Source organism: Formica exsecta, unplaced genomic scaffold, assembly GCF_003651465.1.
Source record: "Formica exsecta isolate Colony F162 unplaced genomic scaffold, ASM365146v1 scaffold444, whole genome shotgun sequence".
Classification (NCBI taxonomy): Eukaryota; Metazoa; Arthropoda; class Insecta; order Hymenoptera; family Formicidae; genus Formica; species Formica exsecta.
In genome coordinates, this window is record NW_021851677.1 from 680,751 (window position 1) to 697,000 (window position 16,250).

The 16,250-nt window shown below is 32.7% G+C and overlaps 2 protein-coding genes across 2 annotated transcripts in view; one reads left to right on the forward strand and one right to left on the reverse strand.

Moving 5' to 3' along the window:
* Nucleotides 1–1,990: 1,990 nt before the first annotated feature.
* On the forward strand, nucleotides 1,991–11,033 carry LOC115240696. The gene is made up of 12 exons (XM_029816002.1): nucleotides 1,991–2,095; nucleotides 2,938–3,080; nucleotides 3,167–3,297; nucleotides 3,374–3,561; nucleotides 3,769–3,848; nucleotides 4,047–4,123; nucleotides 4,194–4,357; nucleotides 4,596–4,808; nucleotides 4,966–5,465; nucleotides 5,689–5,817; nucleotides 6,083–6,240; nucleotides 10,878–11,033. Exons 1-12 carry the CDS (start codon nucleotides 2,093–2,095, stop codon nucleotides 10,913–10,915), a joined length of 1,824 nt encoding a protein of 607 aa, XP_029671862.1. The 5' UTR covers nucleotides 1,991–2,092; the 3' UTR covers nucleotides 10,916–11,033.
* Nucleotides 9,427–16,250, reverse strand: part of LOC115240695 (Down syndrome cell adhesion molecule-like protein Dscam2) — a 94,391-nt gene continuing 87,567 nt past the window's right edge. The window contains 17 exon segments of the mRNA XM_029816001.1: nucleotides 9,427–10,512; nucleotides 11,018–11,206; nucleotides 11,861–11,963; nucleotides 12,124–12,287; nucleotides 12,423–12,591; nucleotides 12,666–12,892; nucleotides 12,972–13,419; nucleotides 13,603–13,788; nucleotides 13,863–14,051; nucleotides 14,199–14,378; nucleotides 14,493–14,581; nucleotides 14,665–14,881; nucleotides 14,989–15,150; nucleotides 15,247–15,393; nucleotides 15,532–15,775; nucleotides 15,912–15,982; nucleotides 16,062–16,217. Of these exon segments, the coding sequence (XP_029671861.1) occupies nucleotides 10,461–10,512; nucleotides 11,018–11,206; nucleotides 11,861–11,963; nucleotides 12,124–12,287; nucleotides 12,423–12,591; nucleotides 12,666–12,892; nucleotides 12,972–13,419; nucleotides 13,603–13,788; nucleotides 13,863–14,051; nucleotides 14,199–14,378; nucleotides 14,493–14,581; nucleotides 14,665–14,881; nucleotides 14,989–15,150; nucleotides 15,247–15,393; nucleotides 15,532–15,775; nucleotides 15,912–15,982; nucleotides 16,062–16,217 (2,993 nt within the window). The 3' untranslated portion in view covers nucleotides 9,427–10,460.

The window sequence follows — 16,250 nt, forward strand, 5'->3', positions numbered from 1 at the left end:
GGAAAGAGAAAGAAAGAGGGTGAGAGAGAGAGAGTGCGGTATTTACAATAAAAATTCAAATTAAATTGTTATAAAGAGCATAAAAGCATCATTACAGATCTGATTGAAGAGATATTTCATTCAAACAAATCGAGTATTTTTTGTACGCCTAAAGATTGGTGTGTGCAATATAACATATATATATTATGACTGCATATGTTCATAACTGCATTTTTTCTTCATAGCACAGTTCTTTTTAGATGAGCAGAAAAATTGATCATTTTACAGAAGATCTCTACCGAATTACAGATGGAAAACAGGCTACTGATAGATCTCTCGTAATAAAAGCGGCGATAATGATATTTTATATGTATATATATAGTCTGCACACAAGAGAGAGAGAGAGAGAAAGAGAAAATGAAATTAATTCCTCCCATCCGAGATTATTGCAATTATGTAACATTATATAACGTAATAAGAGAAATCATGACGGAAAGAATCACATTTTGTTGTTTATATATATATTATATTCGTTATTAGATTCTTCGGAAATTAGTGATACTAATGGAAATTTCTCTCTTGAAATCGAAAGTGGTACGCGAGATAACAATTAATATTAAAAAAATAAACCTGTACCCTTTTTGCAAGAAAAAACAGAGATCATATAAAGTCTCTTTGACGAGATCGCGTTAAGTTATTAATTGCACTATTGAAATCACATTCGCGGCATGTAATTGTAATGAACGACACGTCGAGGAAAAAAGCAAGTCGAGACATCCGGCATACGATCGTAATAGATTATAATAGATTGTATATCAAATACTTTTGCGTTTTTGTAGAGCTGATTTTATGAAGAAAACTGCTCACACAACTGCGATTGTATAAATTTGAATATTTGATAGTTCATTTCTCTAAGTAAGCGAGACAAATGCGAGATGCAGCTATGCGTAAAAAGATGATAATAAAAGCAATACAAATGGACGCGTTATTATATTCAATATTACGTTTGTTACGCATGTTACGAAGATACTTTTCTTCCTTCGTTTGTATCATCTATTATAGATATTGATAATACGTAATGTTGGGCTAACATATAAAAATAGTTCAACGTGTGATTATGTGAAATGGTGAAAGAACAACGAAGTTGAGTTCATAGGATATCGGCTGATTAAAGACAGAGACACTAATAGTTATGAGTAGAAGAATTCAACTATAATATATGCTCTTATAGTTTGTGTGCTAAATAAATTCGAATATATCTGTTATGCTAAAATAAGTTGGCGAAAAAATTATGTTTTGAAATGTTAGCAACTGCAAAGAGTACTACATATATGTATGCAGACGTATCATTAACTCAACTTTCTCTAATATTAGATTGGGAATTCTCCTATAGTCGATTAACTTGTTTTCGCCTCAGTACCGCATTGCCATTCTATAATCATGATGAAAAGGACACATTAAGAAATTAAATACGTCACCGTGCGGATGTATCAGTGATCAATCTCTCTTATTAATCTCTTCTTTTATAGATAAGAAAGAAAAATGTCTTCTCTAATTTTTAAATTTGTATCTAATTAAAATTTACTTGAATAGTCTCGCGTTTTTTTATATCATTTCATTTGTAAAAATCTTATATATTGAGTAAAATTGCATTGAAAAATATAAGAATATGTATAGAATTTCGTGGATTATATAAAAAAAAGTTAAGTCATGAGCCTTTCGCAACCCATAATGCAATACAAAGAATCGATTATGCGCAGTCGCTATTGAAAAGAGAGGCTAAATAAGGTAAACTATGTTATTGGCTCTCGCGGCTTTTCGCAATGCATCATGGGTTGCGCAAATAAATACATATATTACATATAATGACTAAAGGCTGGTTTATGCAGGCCGTAACTGTTAATTTATGCCGGAACCGTTAAAGTTTAACACTAGGATTACAATGCTTTTGTTCATAATGGCATTATGAACAAAAGCATTGTAATCCTAGTGTTAAACTTTAACGGTTCCGGCATAAATTAACAGTTACGGCCTGCATAAACCAGCCTTTAATCTTCTTAAATATAATCTTACATATGTATAGAATTCAGTGGCATCCTCAAACTTTGTTCTGATGGTGCGATCCCATGGAATGTATGAATTGCGAAATGCAATGCGGAATTGGCGGAACGAAATCTGTCCAATCGCAGACATTCCGCCAATTGCGCTAATTATATTTTCTACTGTCCCATGGAGCAGAACTCGCGGAAGCACAATTTACGCTTGCCAATCACAAGACCCTTCCTATAGATTCTTTCATTGCATCTATCGGAACAGTGTATATTATTGGCATGCATAGATTACGCTTCTGGATTTTCCGCTGCATGGGACAGTAGAAACTGACGAGAGTGGATTTTCGAACGCAACCCAATTGCTCTCGGCGCGCGATTCATCAATTTGAAAATTGCAGTATTTTGTTTTTCGGAGAAGGGTATAGGTATACCTCATTTTCCATAAAACTGCGAAATTATATGTTCAGGCATCGGATAAAAAGAACGGAAAATAGTTTATTTATTATGAAAAAAAAGCGCATGTAAAAGGTAGATATTTAATAATTACAAAGATTAGAAAAATCTTTAATTTATCATGTCCTTAGTTTTTGAGCAAGAAAATTTGAAAGATTTTTTAAATTAATAGATTAAAGGCCATTTCAGGACAATTACTTTGTTAATGTGATACTTGATGCAGTAATTTATTGATATTAATTTTTTATTTTCTTTTCTTTATTTTTTTGGCACATGAAAGAAATTAAATTAGAAACAATAAATTATATATAGAAATTTTTCTACAGATAGGTAGCTAATTATTATAGCTGAGTAATCATCATTATCTTTTTATTCTAATTATTTTTTATCATAATTTTGTCTGTTATTTATAAATAAATTCATTTCTGTTATTCTGCAATTTTTAATTCACTAGATGTTTTATCCAATTGAACTACTCACTTATCCACGAAAAGCTGACCTAGCTGTTTGTTGGTTTGCTGCAACAATGAGCGAGAAATTATTTAAGAAACGCTATAAACAAGTCACTATAAACAAGATAGATATTATAAAAATTTGGTATAATATTTTACTTATAATTGCTATTTCTATATGCAAACATTTTTTAAAATCTTTTTTTATTTATAATATTTTATCAATTGCAGCGAAGAGATTCTGCAAATAATATGTGATGGAAATGGTAGAAATGGCAAGCAGAGATACAGCTTATATCTGTCATCGCATTTAATGTATGGTATAACAAAACTCCAGTCATATCAGACTATGTATTTTGAAAGTAAGTTTAGCTCAATATATATTTATTAGACTGATTATTTACCACTTAATTTTATATATCTAATCTTATTTTTCAGAGGAAGTTCTTGAAATGCAGGAAAAACTTGATGTTGCGCTACAGAAGAAAAAAAGAGCTAACGATGCAATAGAGAATCTTGACATTTGTCCATTTGAGCTATCTTTGGTGAAAAAAGGTAATCCTCAATTAGATGCAAATTTGCATCTGCTTCTAGACCAAAATCTAGATCATGGATTACACATGAGAGTAAGTTCTCTTACTTTCCTTATACAAACTAATAAGATGACTGGCAGAAATATATTTTTAATAAATTTTATGTATCTTTAAAAAAAAAAATATTAAAAATTAAATTTTTGAATTCCGACCTATTTCCTACTATTTCCAAATCCTTAATTCTGTGATTATAAATTTTATTGGCTTTTATAGACTTTGATTTACTTTTTATTCGCACAGATGGAGAATGCAATATGTCAAAATTTTGGGGCTTTGACTAATGAAGAGTTAGATATGATGCTCGAGCATGATATGATACCGTTAGTTCCCAATTCCTGAATTTTAATAACTTCCTTAATCTCAATTTAATGCAATTCTTTTACAAAGTATAATAATGTAGTGGCACTGTGTGTTTACTTCATTATTCTTAATCTTTCTTTGTTTTTATATTTTGATATCAAAATTAATTTGCAGTATATTTAATACAAAGAGTAACATATCAATACTTTATTTTACAGTAATCTGGAGAAAGGATTGTGGATCAGCCACGAGAAAGAGTGCACAGAGATGATCAATGATGTAGAGATTCCAGAAGGTAGATAGATATTTAAAATATAATTACATTATATATCATGTTTTATATTTAAATTAAATTATTTATTTAGATGAAGAAGTTCATCAAGAAAGACACTCGTCTCAGACAATTCGCAGTCCAGTAGTTGTGGATATATCTAAAACAAAAGCTAAATCCAAAGAATTATCTTTGACTCCACAAAAACGAGTGCCACAAGATCAACCGCAAGTAGAAACCCCTACAAAGAGGAGACGTGTATGTGTTTATTTATGATAATGATTCTCTTTTTGGGTTAAAAGATAATACCAATATTTTGAATCTGTATACTTGAGATTAAGAGTGAATAAGAGTCGATGACTTGCGAGTTTTGGAAAATTAAATATTCTTATTTTTATTTTTTTTTGTTTATATAAATGACTTGTGGTATTGTTTTATATGCATATTTTTTTAATTGTGATTCTTATTTAACTTTTTTTTATATATTACTTTACAGCTATCTTTTAAGGTGGTTTCGCCTTTTATAGAAGATATAACAGTTGAAGGGATAAGTGCGCCAATATCTCCACAGCAAATAGAATCACAACTGCAACCTTTAGATTCTGAATTCTTTGTAATTAAAAAATCGAAAAAGATGATCGATAAGAAAATCAGTTTGAAAGATGAGCTGTTTCGACAGCGGTGTCAGAATGTGAATTATAATTGCAGAGTAAGTTCTTAAGTTATATAATTTTGTAGAAAATATGTATTTATACTTATATCAATGTGTTAAAGAGTGAAAGATAAAAATCATATCACTTAAAAATTTTAATTTGGAAGAAATTCCAAAGTTCTGATTTCAGTTCAGACCTTTTGATTACTTTTAGCAATCCGATATAGTGCAAATACATCGCTTCACATCAGCGAAAATGATTTTAAAGCAACCTTCGCATTGGGATCATAAGCAATGGGCAGCCAATTTATATGATCTTTTTAAGAAACATACCACCAGATTATTCAGATTGAGCACAGATGAAAACATTGTGCCTATTGAACTGATGCAAAGTAAATTTATATTTAGACATTTATTAAATATCATTGTATTGTATTATTGTGAGAATAAATTTTTATATGCACCTTTATTTTTAGCCGAAGAACCGTTGCGTGCAGGGGAGATGACAAGCAGGCTAAATCTTCCTACAGAATTAAGCGCATTCGGACAAGACGCTACGATTGCAGCTGATGGTTCTGCTTTAGGCAGCATTGCGAACATTGTTCCAATGATGAATCTTTATTCCAATGACCAAGATTTTGCTCGTGAAGCATTAGCGATACCACTACCAGAAACAGCACCGGATATGATCATTTCAGAAACAGGCATAAAAGAGTTCGTATTATCAACGATGTAGAAACCAATTATATTTTCATATAAGCTACCAAAACAAAAATTAAGGAGATTATTTAATTTCGCTCTCAACTTTCTCACATCTTAATATCTCTTAAAATTATCTCTTTAAATGCTCCTTCAATGTGTGTTTTGATATTTTTTTAATATCTTTTTAATATTTCTAAATTTCTTGATATCTACTTATTAAAATAACTCATTTCAGTATCGCTGAGCGCAAGCAGAAGAAAATAACGGATATAAACGAGGTTGATGAAACGTTAGAAGATATAACAACTTTAATGGAGAGACAACATTTGAAAAAAAATGATCACATTCTGGAATCTCCTGTTCGGTACTTTGAAATTTTTTCTTCTTGTAAAAAAAAAGGACTTGACTTAACAACTTTTTAAGTTATACTTAAACTTTATACAGATACTTGAAGGAAAGAAAAATCATTTATTGGATGTTCGAAGAAAATCTTTATCGCTGTTTTACCATAAGAATTTTGATAATTCTTTTTTACGAAATTTAGCACATTGTTACCTCAAGTTTAATTACGAACTCTAACTGAGAGAGAACTATTTAATATTTAATGAAAATATTGTTTGTACCATTAGCTCAATCGAAATTTCGCAAGCTGTATCTCTGACAAGTCATGACATTTTGGCTATGTTAGAGGTTTTATGGTACGATCAGGAATGTATTAAGTTTGATGACTTCATATCCGACACATACTCGCCCGAAGATATTACTACAGCTTTCTTGATTCTGCTCGGTAAGTATTTCTTTGAATCGCATTCATTGTCGTTTGTTAGTCTAAAAAATGATGATTAATTTTCATATTTTATTCTTTCTCTGCATCAATACTTAATATTAAAATAATCACACGTGACAAATGTGTCGTTAATGAAATATCCTCATCATAGAGTTACATGCTGAACAAAAAATAATTTTGACGCAGAAAGACTGCCATGACATTCTATGGATTCGAAAATACAACAGTGACTTTGATTAAATGGTGCAATAATGCGATTAATATTGATATATATAAACAATTAATGATCGAAATAATATTAGGAATTTGTTTACATAATTAATATAATTGTTTATATAAATCGATGTTAATTAAATGCTGTGCTTCTAGCATTGCAAATTTGTATACAGATTATTTTTAATAAGTGAATTTGTTCTCATTTTTAATATTTGGAGTAAAGAAAAATGTGAAATATTATTCACTTTTTGCTTTTTTTTTTTTATATTAACTTTAATTCTCCAATAAGCCTCCTCAGTATTGCTAGTGATTATTGTTAGCATTATTTAGCAATATTTCAATCATATCAAAAACTTTAATGTTTTTTTTTATATTAACTTTTATTCTCCAATAAGTCTACTCAGTATTGCTAGTAATTATTGTTAGTATTATTTATGGAAGAAGGTTAATATATCGTCACATTTTTATTATATTATGAATTAAGTTATCATAATCATCTGGATTTTATTACATTACCATAATTTATATTTACAAATATGTATTTTTATAACTGAAATGTGTCATATTCCTGTTAGTACATACATATATGAATTTTAATATTCTTTTGGCATAGAGAGAGTAGCTTTTCATTATTATATTTAATAAGTAATATTTTCCCCCCTTTTGATATTCAGCAAAGAAGAAAAATGTGAATATATTATCAAAAATGTGAATGTATTATCTCAATATGCTTTTATATTTTTTATTAATATTTTATTTGACAATTGTATCGTGATTAACTGCAATGCACACTGGATACTGCACAAATCAGTATTTTTTAAAAATGATGTGCATTGTATTCTCTTTTATAAAAGATTACAATATTTTAATAAATACTATAATTCGATACTGAGATTTCAGTGTTATTATAGCCAAAATATAAAATATAAAATGGCTTTATGTTTTATTACTTTATTTTATGTGCCTTTTTAATCTGATCCAATTAATTAAATATTTCGACTTAAAAATTATCTTAATTTTTATTAGATCTCTCAGAGTTTTAGTAGACAGAAAATTTTTTTGTAAATATATATACATATAAATTTATGCAATTGATTTTTATAATTACAACATTTTGCGATTCAATTACGTTGCTAATTTGAAGTTAATTGAAAAATTAAGGTTAATTAAGATTTAAATAATTTTTTATTTATATATAAGAGATTTTTAATTAAGGAATATATATATTTCTTTATTTGATTTTTTTTTTATTTAAAAGAAATAATATGGTTTAAGGAATGACATCTATTGATCTGTTTAAAAAAAATTCAATTTATTTAAAAAAATTATAATAAATCATAATTTATATAGAATAAAGACATGATAAAGCAAATTGGAAATTTTGGCAAATCATAAATAATTAAATAATTAAATAAAAAAATATTTCAACATTTCCATATTTACAAAATTTTTAATTTTTATCTAATTCTTAGTCAGAAATTATATTCCCCCTGATATTTCTTTTATATAGATAGATATTTTATATTTATGCTATATTTTTATACTTATTTCAATCTAAATTAGAAATTTAAGAATCTATATCGATTTTATAGATTAATAAAATTGAATGTTAAAGAAGGAAACTACTTAAATATTGATTTTATGAAATCAATGATATATATTAAACTTTTAGGACATTCCGTATCGCATTTTTTCTTTTTATTTTTTTTCCGTGAGTGTGTACATATTTCTCATTAGATCGTTCCTTTGGCGTATACAAATTTCGGAATTGTCAAAATGTTTTTTTTTTCTAAATTTGTTCGTCATATATAGTTTTTATTTTGCTTCGCAGTTCTTTTTTTTACTTTAGTTATTCGAATGGACAGTCTTGGTTTTACAATTCTATTTGCTCGATGGATTAAGACATTTACACATATACGTTCGTTTTCCAAAATGATCTATTTTACATTTATCCAAACTGTTTAACGGACAGTGCTTTTACGATTGAGATTGGGCGATGAAATAAAACATGCATGTATTTTCTCTTCCTCCAAATGTTATTCGTATTCGCTTCAATTACTCAAACGAAGTATATCTTATCCTGCCAGGAATATAAATGAATTACAAAGAATTGACAATTTTTAAACAGAGTTTTTTTAATTTAAAAAATTAGAAATTCAATTTTACAGAATAAGTTTTTTTCTGTCGATTCTTTTTGATTCATTTATTTCTTGTAGGATAACATTACGATATCGACTGCAATGTGCTCGCACATATTTTTGTCTTTCAAAATGAGCGCGCAGTCTTAAAAAATCGCATTCTCTAATCATGTCATTTATGTATATACATATTGCATCTATGCGATAAAGTAATAACGGACATATGTCGTGAATTTTTATAAAGTTTCTATGACACTTATCCACATTACTAATGCCTTAATAAAAACAGCCGACGAGATAATTTTATATAAGCAAGTCTTTATCTCTCTTTATTAAAAAAAAAAAAAAAGAAAGAAAGAAAGAAAATGGAAAAAGATCGTCGCGCATTATGTATGTCTCCGTTTTTGGCGTGATTGAAAGTGTCGCTTGGATCCAACGACTAACCGTTTACTTTCTTTGGCAGAAATCAATGTAAGCGTACTCGGTTCACGTTAATCTCAGTCTCACGTTACGGAAGAGATCTTCGAGATGAAAATGAGATACTAAATTTTCGACGAAAAGCTATGGTTTTATCGAGATCGCGCTATGCTATACGATTTTCTCGATTCTGTCTGCGAATAGATACTACGACTCTCTGCGTACGCATATTTCATAATCGCTAGCGTATTTTACGATCACATCGATAAAGTGCCGTTTCGTGAAGAGCGTTTATTTACATAGTTAAGGCGCTAGTCGCTTATTTGGATGATCGATTCGTAAATACTATTTAATATAGCGCACAAATACGTTCATTTAGGATAGAAAGGAATACATTCGTGTCTTCCTTGTTCTCCCAAGTTTTTTTTTTTTTACAACGTTCTTAAATACTAAGCTAGAATTGGCACTATTTGAAAAGTTGTTCGTGAAAAGTCGATTTTAAAATCAGATTAATCGAATCACATCGCTCACTTTTAAAAATATTCCAAATCGAAAAGAATCCAAAAATTTAGAAAACAACGTTCGATATTTCGAAAATTTAGAATTTAAATTAACACAATAAATGTTTGCCATTTCTTTTTAATTTTAATTGACCTATTTTTTATTTGGGGTAACATATAACACTGTCAAGACGTTGCAACATTTTTAAAATCTTTTAAATTGTAAAATCTCGTTCCTGATAATCGGTCATTCTTACATTCGTACATCGAATGGTTCGTTAATAATTATAGATCGTACTAATAAAGCGGAGGTACTCGTATGGAAGTTGGCGTTCACCCTGTTTATCGATAGTTGGTCGTCGCGAAAGTAATGGATCGGTCGATCACACTTTTTTTTTTATCGTGTAATTACGTTTCGTAAGATAATTTAATTATAATTCGGTAATAGAAAGAATAGAAAAATCGTAATTTGGTGATAGAAAATGCTATCAAAAACGTATATAGTTAATCATCGAATATTTGTTTTTCCGTTGTTTCTCGATTAATTATATATCGCTGAAATTTGGTGTTTTCCTCAGGATTCTCAGTGCGATATTGTACGTGGCACATACAGGGTTACGTGTGTACGAAGGCCTTGTTTTATATATATTAACGGCAGTATTTTTTCTGGTGCAATGCAGATGTAGCAGTAGTTGAGACGTTTCTCTTCGACGAATAGACCTGAGAGTCTTTTCTGTCATTCTTCCTCTCTCTTTCTCACTTTTTCTTCACTTCATCAATTAAATTGTCTTTGACATATATTAAACTCTACCATTCTTTTTAAGATTCCGAAAAATTTCCGTCAACGATACTTAGTTGACGATAATTTTAAGAAGAGATTTGTCATCCCTCTTTCTAAGTAACATTAAATCGTCCGGCGAAGATACCAAGTCGAACCAGCGAATCTCGATCATACGTGTATAGTAAATTCTTGTCTTTCTTGTTCCTTTCTTTGCTGATATCTGTAACAGACAATGCGCATCCGTCCTCAAAAATATATAATAATAATTTGATTGTTTATGTATTCTTGCAATACTCATTGTTTTTTTTTCTCGTTCGATATTTTGAAATCGAAAACGATAATCGATGAAGCAGTATTTTTCATAAATAAATCAGTAATTATGATAATATTTTCAACTTATGCAGAGAGTGCCCTCTAAATGTTCCACCTTTCGTTTTTTTTACTTATAATCGATATTAACTATCTTCGAGATAATTAAAAGTCAAGTTGAGGTTTCACGAAATATTATATATCATCTAGTTGAGAGAGATACCGCTGCGTGAAAAATATCAATATCTAAACTATTATCATACTTTCTTGTTTCAGTTTCATTACAATGTATAGCGACGGTGCACGTCACTTAAAACATCCGGTATACACAAACGAACTTGCAATTTTCGAGGGTTCAACTGGTCTCAACTACTTGGTGCTTAACATGCCTGGTTTACGGAGACTCGTGTCGATACCTAGCGAGCATAGATTCGACGGCCTCGATCGGGAGTCTGCCCAAACTGCCGCCGTGACGGGTTCCGGTTGACAGACCTTGCCATTCACGATCGCGTTCACGATCACGATCACGGTCGCACTCTACGTCACTCAATTCACGGCTGTCGCTGAACCCGCTTGGCGGCAATAGCGTCATGTCCTCCACCGAACTGTCGAATAGATAAAAGAATACATTTACCAGGTCAAATGAGAAATCGTCTAAAAAATTGTGAGAGATCGTCGTTTGAATAGAAAGATTGATAAAACGCAGCTTCGATTTAATCTGATTCATCCGATTCAGCCGAAATATTTATTTGCTAAATTATCCGTTTTAGGATGTTTATTGATTAATGATTTCATTATCAAGAATATATCTTTCTCTCTGATGTTGTCATTCTTAAATTCAATATATAAAGTAAGATTATACATTTTATACATGTACGTGGACAATCGTTAATCATGCAAAGATAAAATTGAATTTTCTGATGATAAAGGAAATCGTCACACAATTATTTTCTTATAAATAGTACCGTATATTAGAACATCTCCTGATATATTTCATTTTTCTTATTGTATAGATTATAGAATATGAGGCTGAATAAAGCGCAATGACGCGAATTCAATGTCCATCTTCGGAATGTATTTCTTCCAATAATAGTCGTGACATAAATATATCAGTATTTGTGTCTCGTAAGAAAATTTTTAATTACGTAGAATGATTCGCATTATTACGCCTCTTTCTCGAGTCGATGTGAAACCAATGAGAGACCGATATCGAAAAGTCAAGACTGAGTGCTATGTGGAAACAAACAAACCTTGGCTACCTGCGAGTAGACCGGCTCGGTTGTCGGCTTCGTCGTCTCGCGAGTGAGGGCGAACCTTCGTTGTTAGATTCCGTACTTGATTCCACACCTCGCGAAAATACATCTGTAAAGAATCATGTCGGTGAATATCATGGTTTATCCATACGTGGTCTGCTCTTCCTCGACATAAATCATTTCTAAATAATTATTCTTTTAATATTAATCTATCTCAAGAATGTATAAATATAATTATTTGTATATTCTTGTTATAGATTATACATTACCTCTACAAGGCTTTACTGGCACTCTATAACTAGGCCCGGCGCATTCGCCGCAAGGACTTCCGGATGTATCGCTGCCGGAGCCTTGTCGATTTGATCGTAGCTTGCTCTCGGCTTCCGCAATACTCGGAAAGTAACGTTGCTTGTGCCACCTTGGTGTTTTTGACCTGCGCGTGAAAGAACACCAGAAAGAGGAAGAGAAGGGGAGAAAAACAAAAGGCGTAAAAGCGAAATGAGAATTAGTTTTATGAAGAGCCGACAAACTAAGGAGCGACACTCCCTTTCTGGAAGAAGCCAATTACCTTTCAAACTCCACGCTAGATCTCTCGTAATCGATAGTATTGATATCCTCGTTCTCCAAGTGACCAAACGTCTTGAATTGCATCGTGTAATCGAGCGTTGCCGTTGTTACCGAACGATTCTCTCTTCCGGGAACGCTAAATGTAGCGTACGGACTTATCTCGTACATTTCTGCAAAGTATATCGAGGCGATTTAGGAACTTGCATTCAGGAAATGAATAATTTATCGTTACATAGATATATACCTGATCCATGATCGGTAGATTTGTGATTTTCTTGCTTTACGGGCGAACTAGTGTAAACCTGATGATTACGTCTGTTGTCACGTTCAGCCGTCGATTTGAGTTGCACGGTCGACATACAGCTGGACAAATGATGATGCTGTTGTTGGTGCTGTTGTTGTTGAACTATTCCTAATCCTGCCTGTTGTTGCTGCTGCTGGCTCGGTAATATTTCACCAAGGTAGTTTGCTCTGTCAAAGACGCGATTAATGAAAACTTGATGCTGATGCAAAATTAAATTTCGAGAACTCGAAAGGTCTTATGTCTTACCTTCCGCTACGTTTGAGCATGACATATCCCAGAATAACAGCAGAAACGACTAAAACGATTGCGCAAATGAGCGGAACAACGACATATAAAACTTTGTGATTGGGTACAGTTTTTCTGATCTCGTCCTCCATTATCAAATCGTTAGGAGGACCAATACTGACTCCGCTCAACGTAGTCGTGGCGAATTCCATTTGTGTCCGAGTCGAGCCAGCATCGTTGTGCGCTGTTAAACGTAAACTGTACCACGATGCCGTCTTTAAATCACGAATTACGAGATTATCAGTCGCTCTGCTGGCCACCAAAATCCAAGGTTCCGTGTTGATTCGCTTGCGATATTCGACGGTATAATGCTGAATAGGACATCCTCCGTTAGGCCAAGATAATAAATTCAGTTTCACTGATGTGCCGTTTGCCGAGATAATATCTCTTTCCTTAGGTAATAGAGGTTCTGAAATATAGAATGACAGAGAGATACGCTTAAAATGCTGCTACATTTTTTTAATAATTAAATTATATTAATGAAGACTTGACAGATTCTCAATAGTATATATATTTTAATATATTTTTTTAAATTTGACAAGATTAATAATGTTAATATATATATTTTATTCTTGCAAAATATTTTATTTACCGGTGCCTTTCGTTGTTGCGCTTATTAACGGGCTTGGATCACCGGTATCGACGCGATTATGTGCCGTTAAATGCGCTAGATAGGAAGAACCACATTTTAATCCAGGTAGTACAAATTCCGTTTGTTCGGGAGATAAAGCGATTTCTTCCCATCCACCTTGATCCCTTTTATAACTTAATACATATCCTGATAAAAAAGAATTAATATACTACACATATATACAGATGTGATTCGTTATTAGTTAAATTTTTAATTATTACCTTGTATAGTAGCACCGCCGTTGTCGGGATGATTCCAACGGAATCTGATACTATTAGTTGTCGTATATTGTAATTCCAACAACGGTGCTTTGGGTGGCATCACCACGACTAACGAATACGTGATAGAATCATCACCGAATAAATTACTAGCCGAGCAAGTATAATTTCCCGCGACCGATTGTTCCAATCCTGAAAAATACGACCGAGAAATTTTTTAAATGATGAGAATTTACAGAGATTCCGTCATTTTCTTCTCTCGAAAGACTAATAAGTGTAATAATTTCCTGTAAACGACAGAGGAGAGGGGAAATTAAATTAAAAAAGAATGGAACTTACCACGTATATTGAGATGTCCGTCAGGTGTAAGTTCGTAATGTCTACCGGTGGTAATTTGACCATTTCTGTATGTCCAAATAGGTCGCGGCGTAGGATTTCCCACCACCAAACACGACAGCATAACCGATGATTTTACAGCCCTTCTTAATACTTGCGAGAACGATGCCACTCTAGCGGGAGCTACGGAATGAGTATGCTCTTATGCGATGGAAAAATTTTGTTGTATGAGAACCGGTATATTCGGCAAAATATAAGACATGCAATATAAATTAAACAGCTAAATTCTAAAAGTACCTCTAGTATTCGTTGTTTGCGTAACTATGGTAGTTCGTTCCCCTTCTCCAAGACCGGTCGTTGCTGACACCCAGAATTCATACGATTTTCTGAAAATATTAACAATCGATTCGCAAAAAAATCGCAATCCCGAGAGAGATATGAATACTGAAGTGTCTCAGTGTGCACGTACCTTTCCACTAGATCCCGTAATTCCATTGTAAGAGTATCCGTGGGCGATAATGGTGGTTCATGCATCGTGTGCGCATTGTGATTATTAGAACCGGCTTCTCTGCTGTATACAGTGTATTTTGAAACATTTCCGTTAGGTTGCAACGGCGGCAACCAAGAAACCAATATGCTCTCCGCCGTTAACGCCAACGCCTTGATACCAGCAGGCGGGCCCGGAACTATAAAAAAAAACATGCGGGGAATCGTCGTCGCGTAAATCGTTTATCTTATTATCAAGATAACTAGAGTTTCTTTCATTTTACTGAATTTAAATTAAATATCTCACCATCCTCTTCTGTCATGCAAAAGATCGGTAGACTCAGCGCTCCGTCACCCGCGCCCGTGTAAGCCAACACCTTGATGGAATAATTCGTGTATTTGTACAGTGTGTGCAAATAAGTCTCCATACTGGAAGTTCTTTTTATTTCACCGACCGTCGATATATCCACTGCGATAGAAAAAATAAATTAAACGTGAATATCTTACGAAATTAATTTCTTACGAATGCAAGAAATTATCAGTATTCCGATGGCGAGCGACTTACTGTTATCGGTAGGGACCGGCCTATAATAGACTTTGTATCCTTGGATAATTCCACCGTGCTGATGAGGTGGCGGCGCGTTCCAGGATACTTTGACACTTTGGGAGGACAATGGAGCGCATGTCACTTGAGTCGGTGGCGTTTCTGGCACTATAAAACAAATTTGAGTTTAAATTATTATTGAATTAAATATGTAAATATATTTGAACATACTTGAACACACACACACACACGCGCACAGTTATTATAGATACAATTTTATTCTTCTCGTTCTTCTCGAGCTCATACCTCCTTCTTGAGTAGTACCCACGATAGGAACGCTAGCTGGTCCACTGGCTATGCTATTGAAAGCTCTGATTGAAATGTCGTATTTCGTAAATTTTCTCAGACCGGTAAGCTGCACCTTTGTCGTCGCCCAACCATTCACAGTTAAACTTTTACTTTGATTAACACCCGAGGTCGACGACGAATGTTCCGACCACGTTACTATATATCCCAGCAGATCTCCATTACACGATTCTTTCGGAGGCGACTGAAAAAATGAACATGTTTGATGACATTCTTTTACGATCCATTTCACTCTCTTTTTTTAACACGATTAAAATTATATAATTTAATAGTACGATTTAAAAATATTAACATTAAAACTACATTAAGACTTTACTTACTTGCCAACTGACAATGAGTTCTCCGGGTCCGGCGGATTGCACTTTAATATTTTGCGGCGATTCTGTAGGTGCTGTTATACAGAGAGCAATGGTTATACGATATGGTTATAAGACTTCGGTATAATCGTATTGCCACACGAGGCGTTTTACCTTCTTCCTGAGTCTTCGCTACGACGGGTTCCGTGGGTCCGCTCGCGTCGATGGAGTTTATAGCGAATATTCGAAATGTATAGGTGACAGCCGGATGAAGACCACCAATTAGCGCTACCTCTTGATCATCGGCGGTGGTTTCGAACGGAGATAAGCCTAGTAGAATTGATACGAGTTACGAGGATAAGC

Excerpts from the sequence above, each read along its gene's own strand:
- LOC115240696 (XM_029816002.1), top strand. Across the intron at positions 5,818-6,082 it reads ATTCTGGAATCTCCTGTTCG|CTCAATCGAAATTTCGCAAG; the intron begins GTACTTTGAAAT and ends TTGTACCATTAG. Across the intron at positions 6,241-10,877 it reads AGCTTTCTTGATTCTGCTCG|TTTCATTACAATGTATAGCG; the intron begins GTAAGTATTTCT and ends TTCTTGTTTCAG.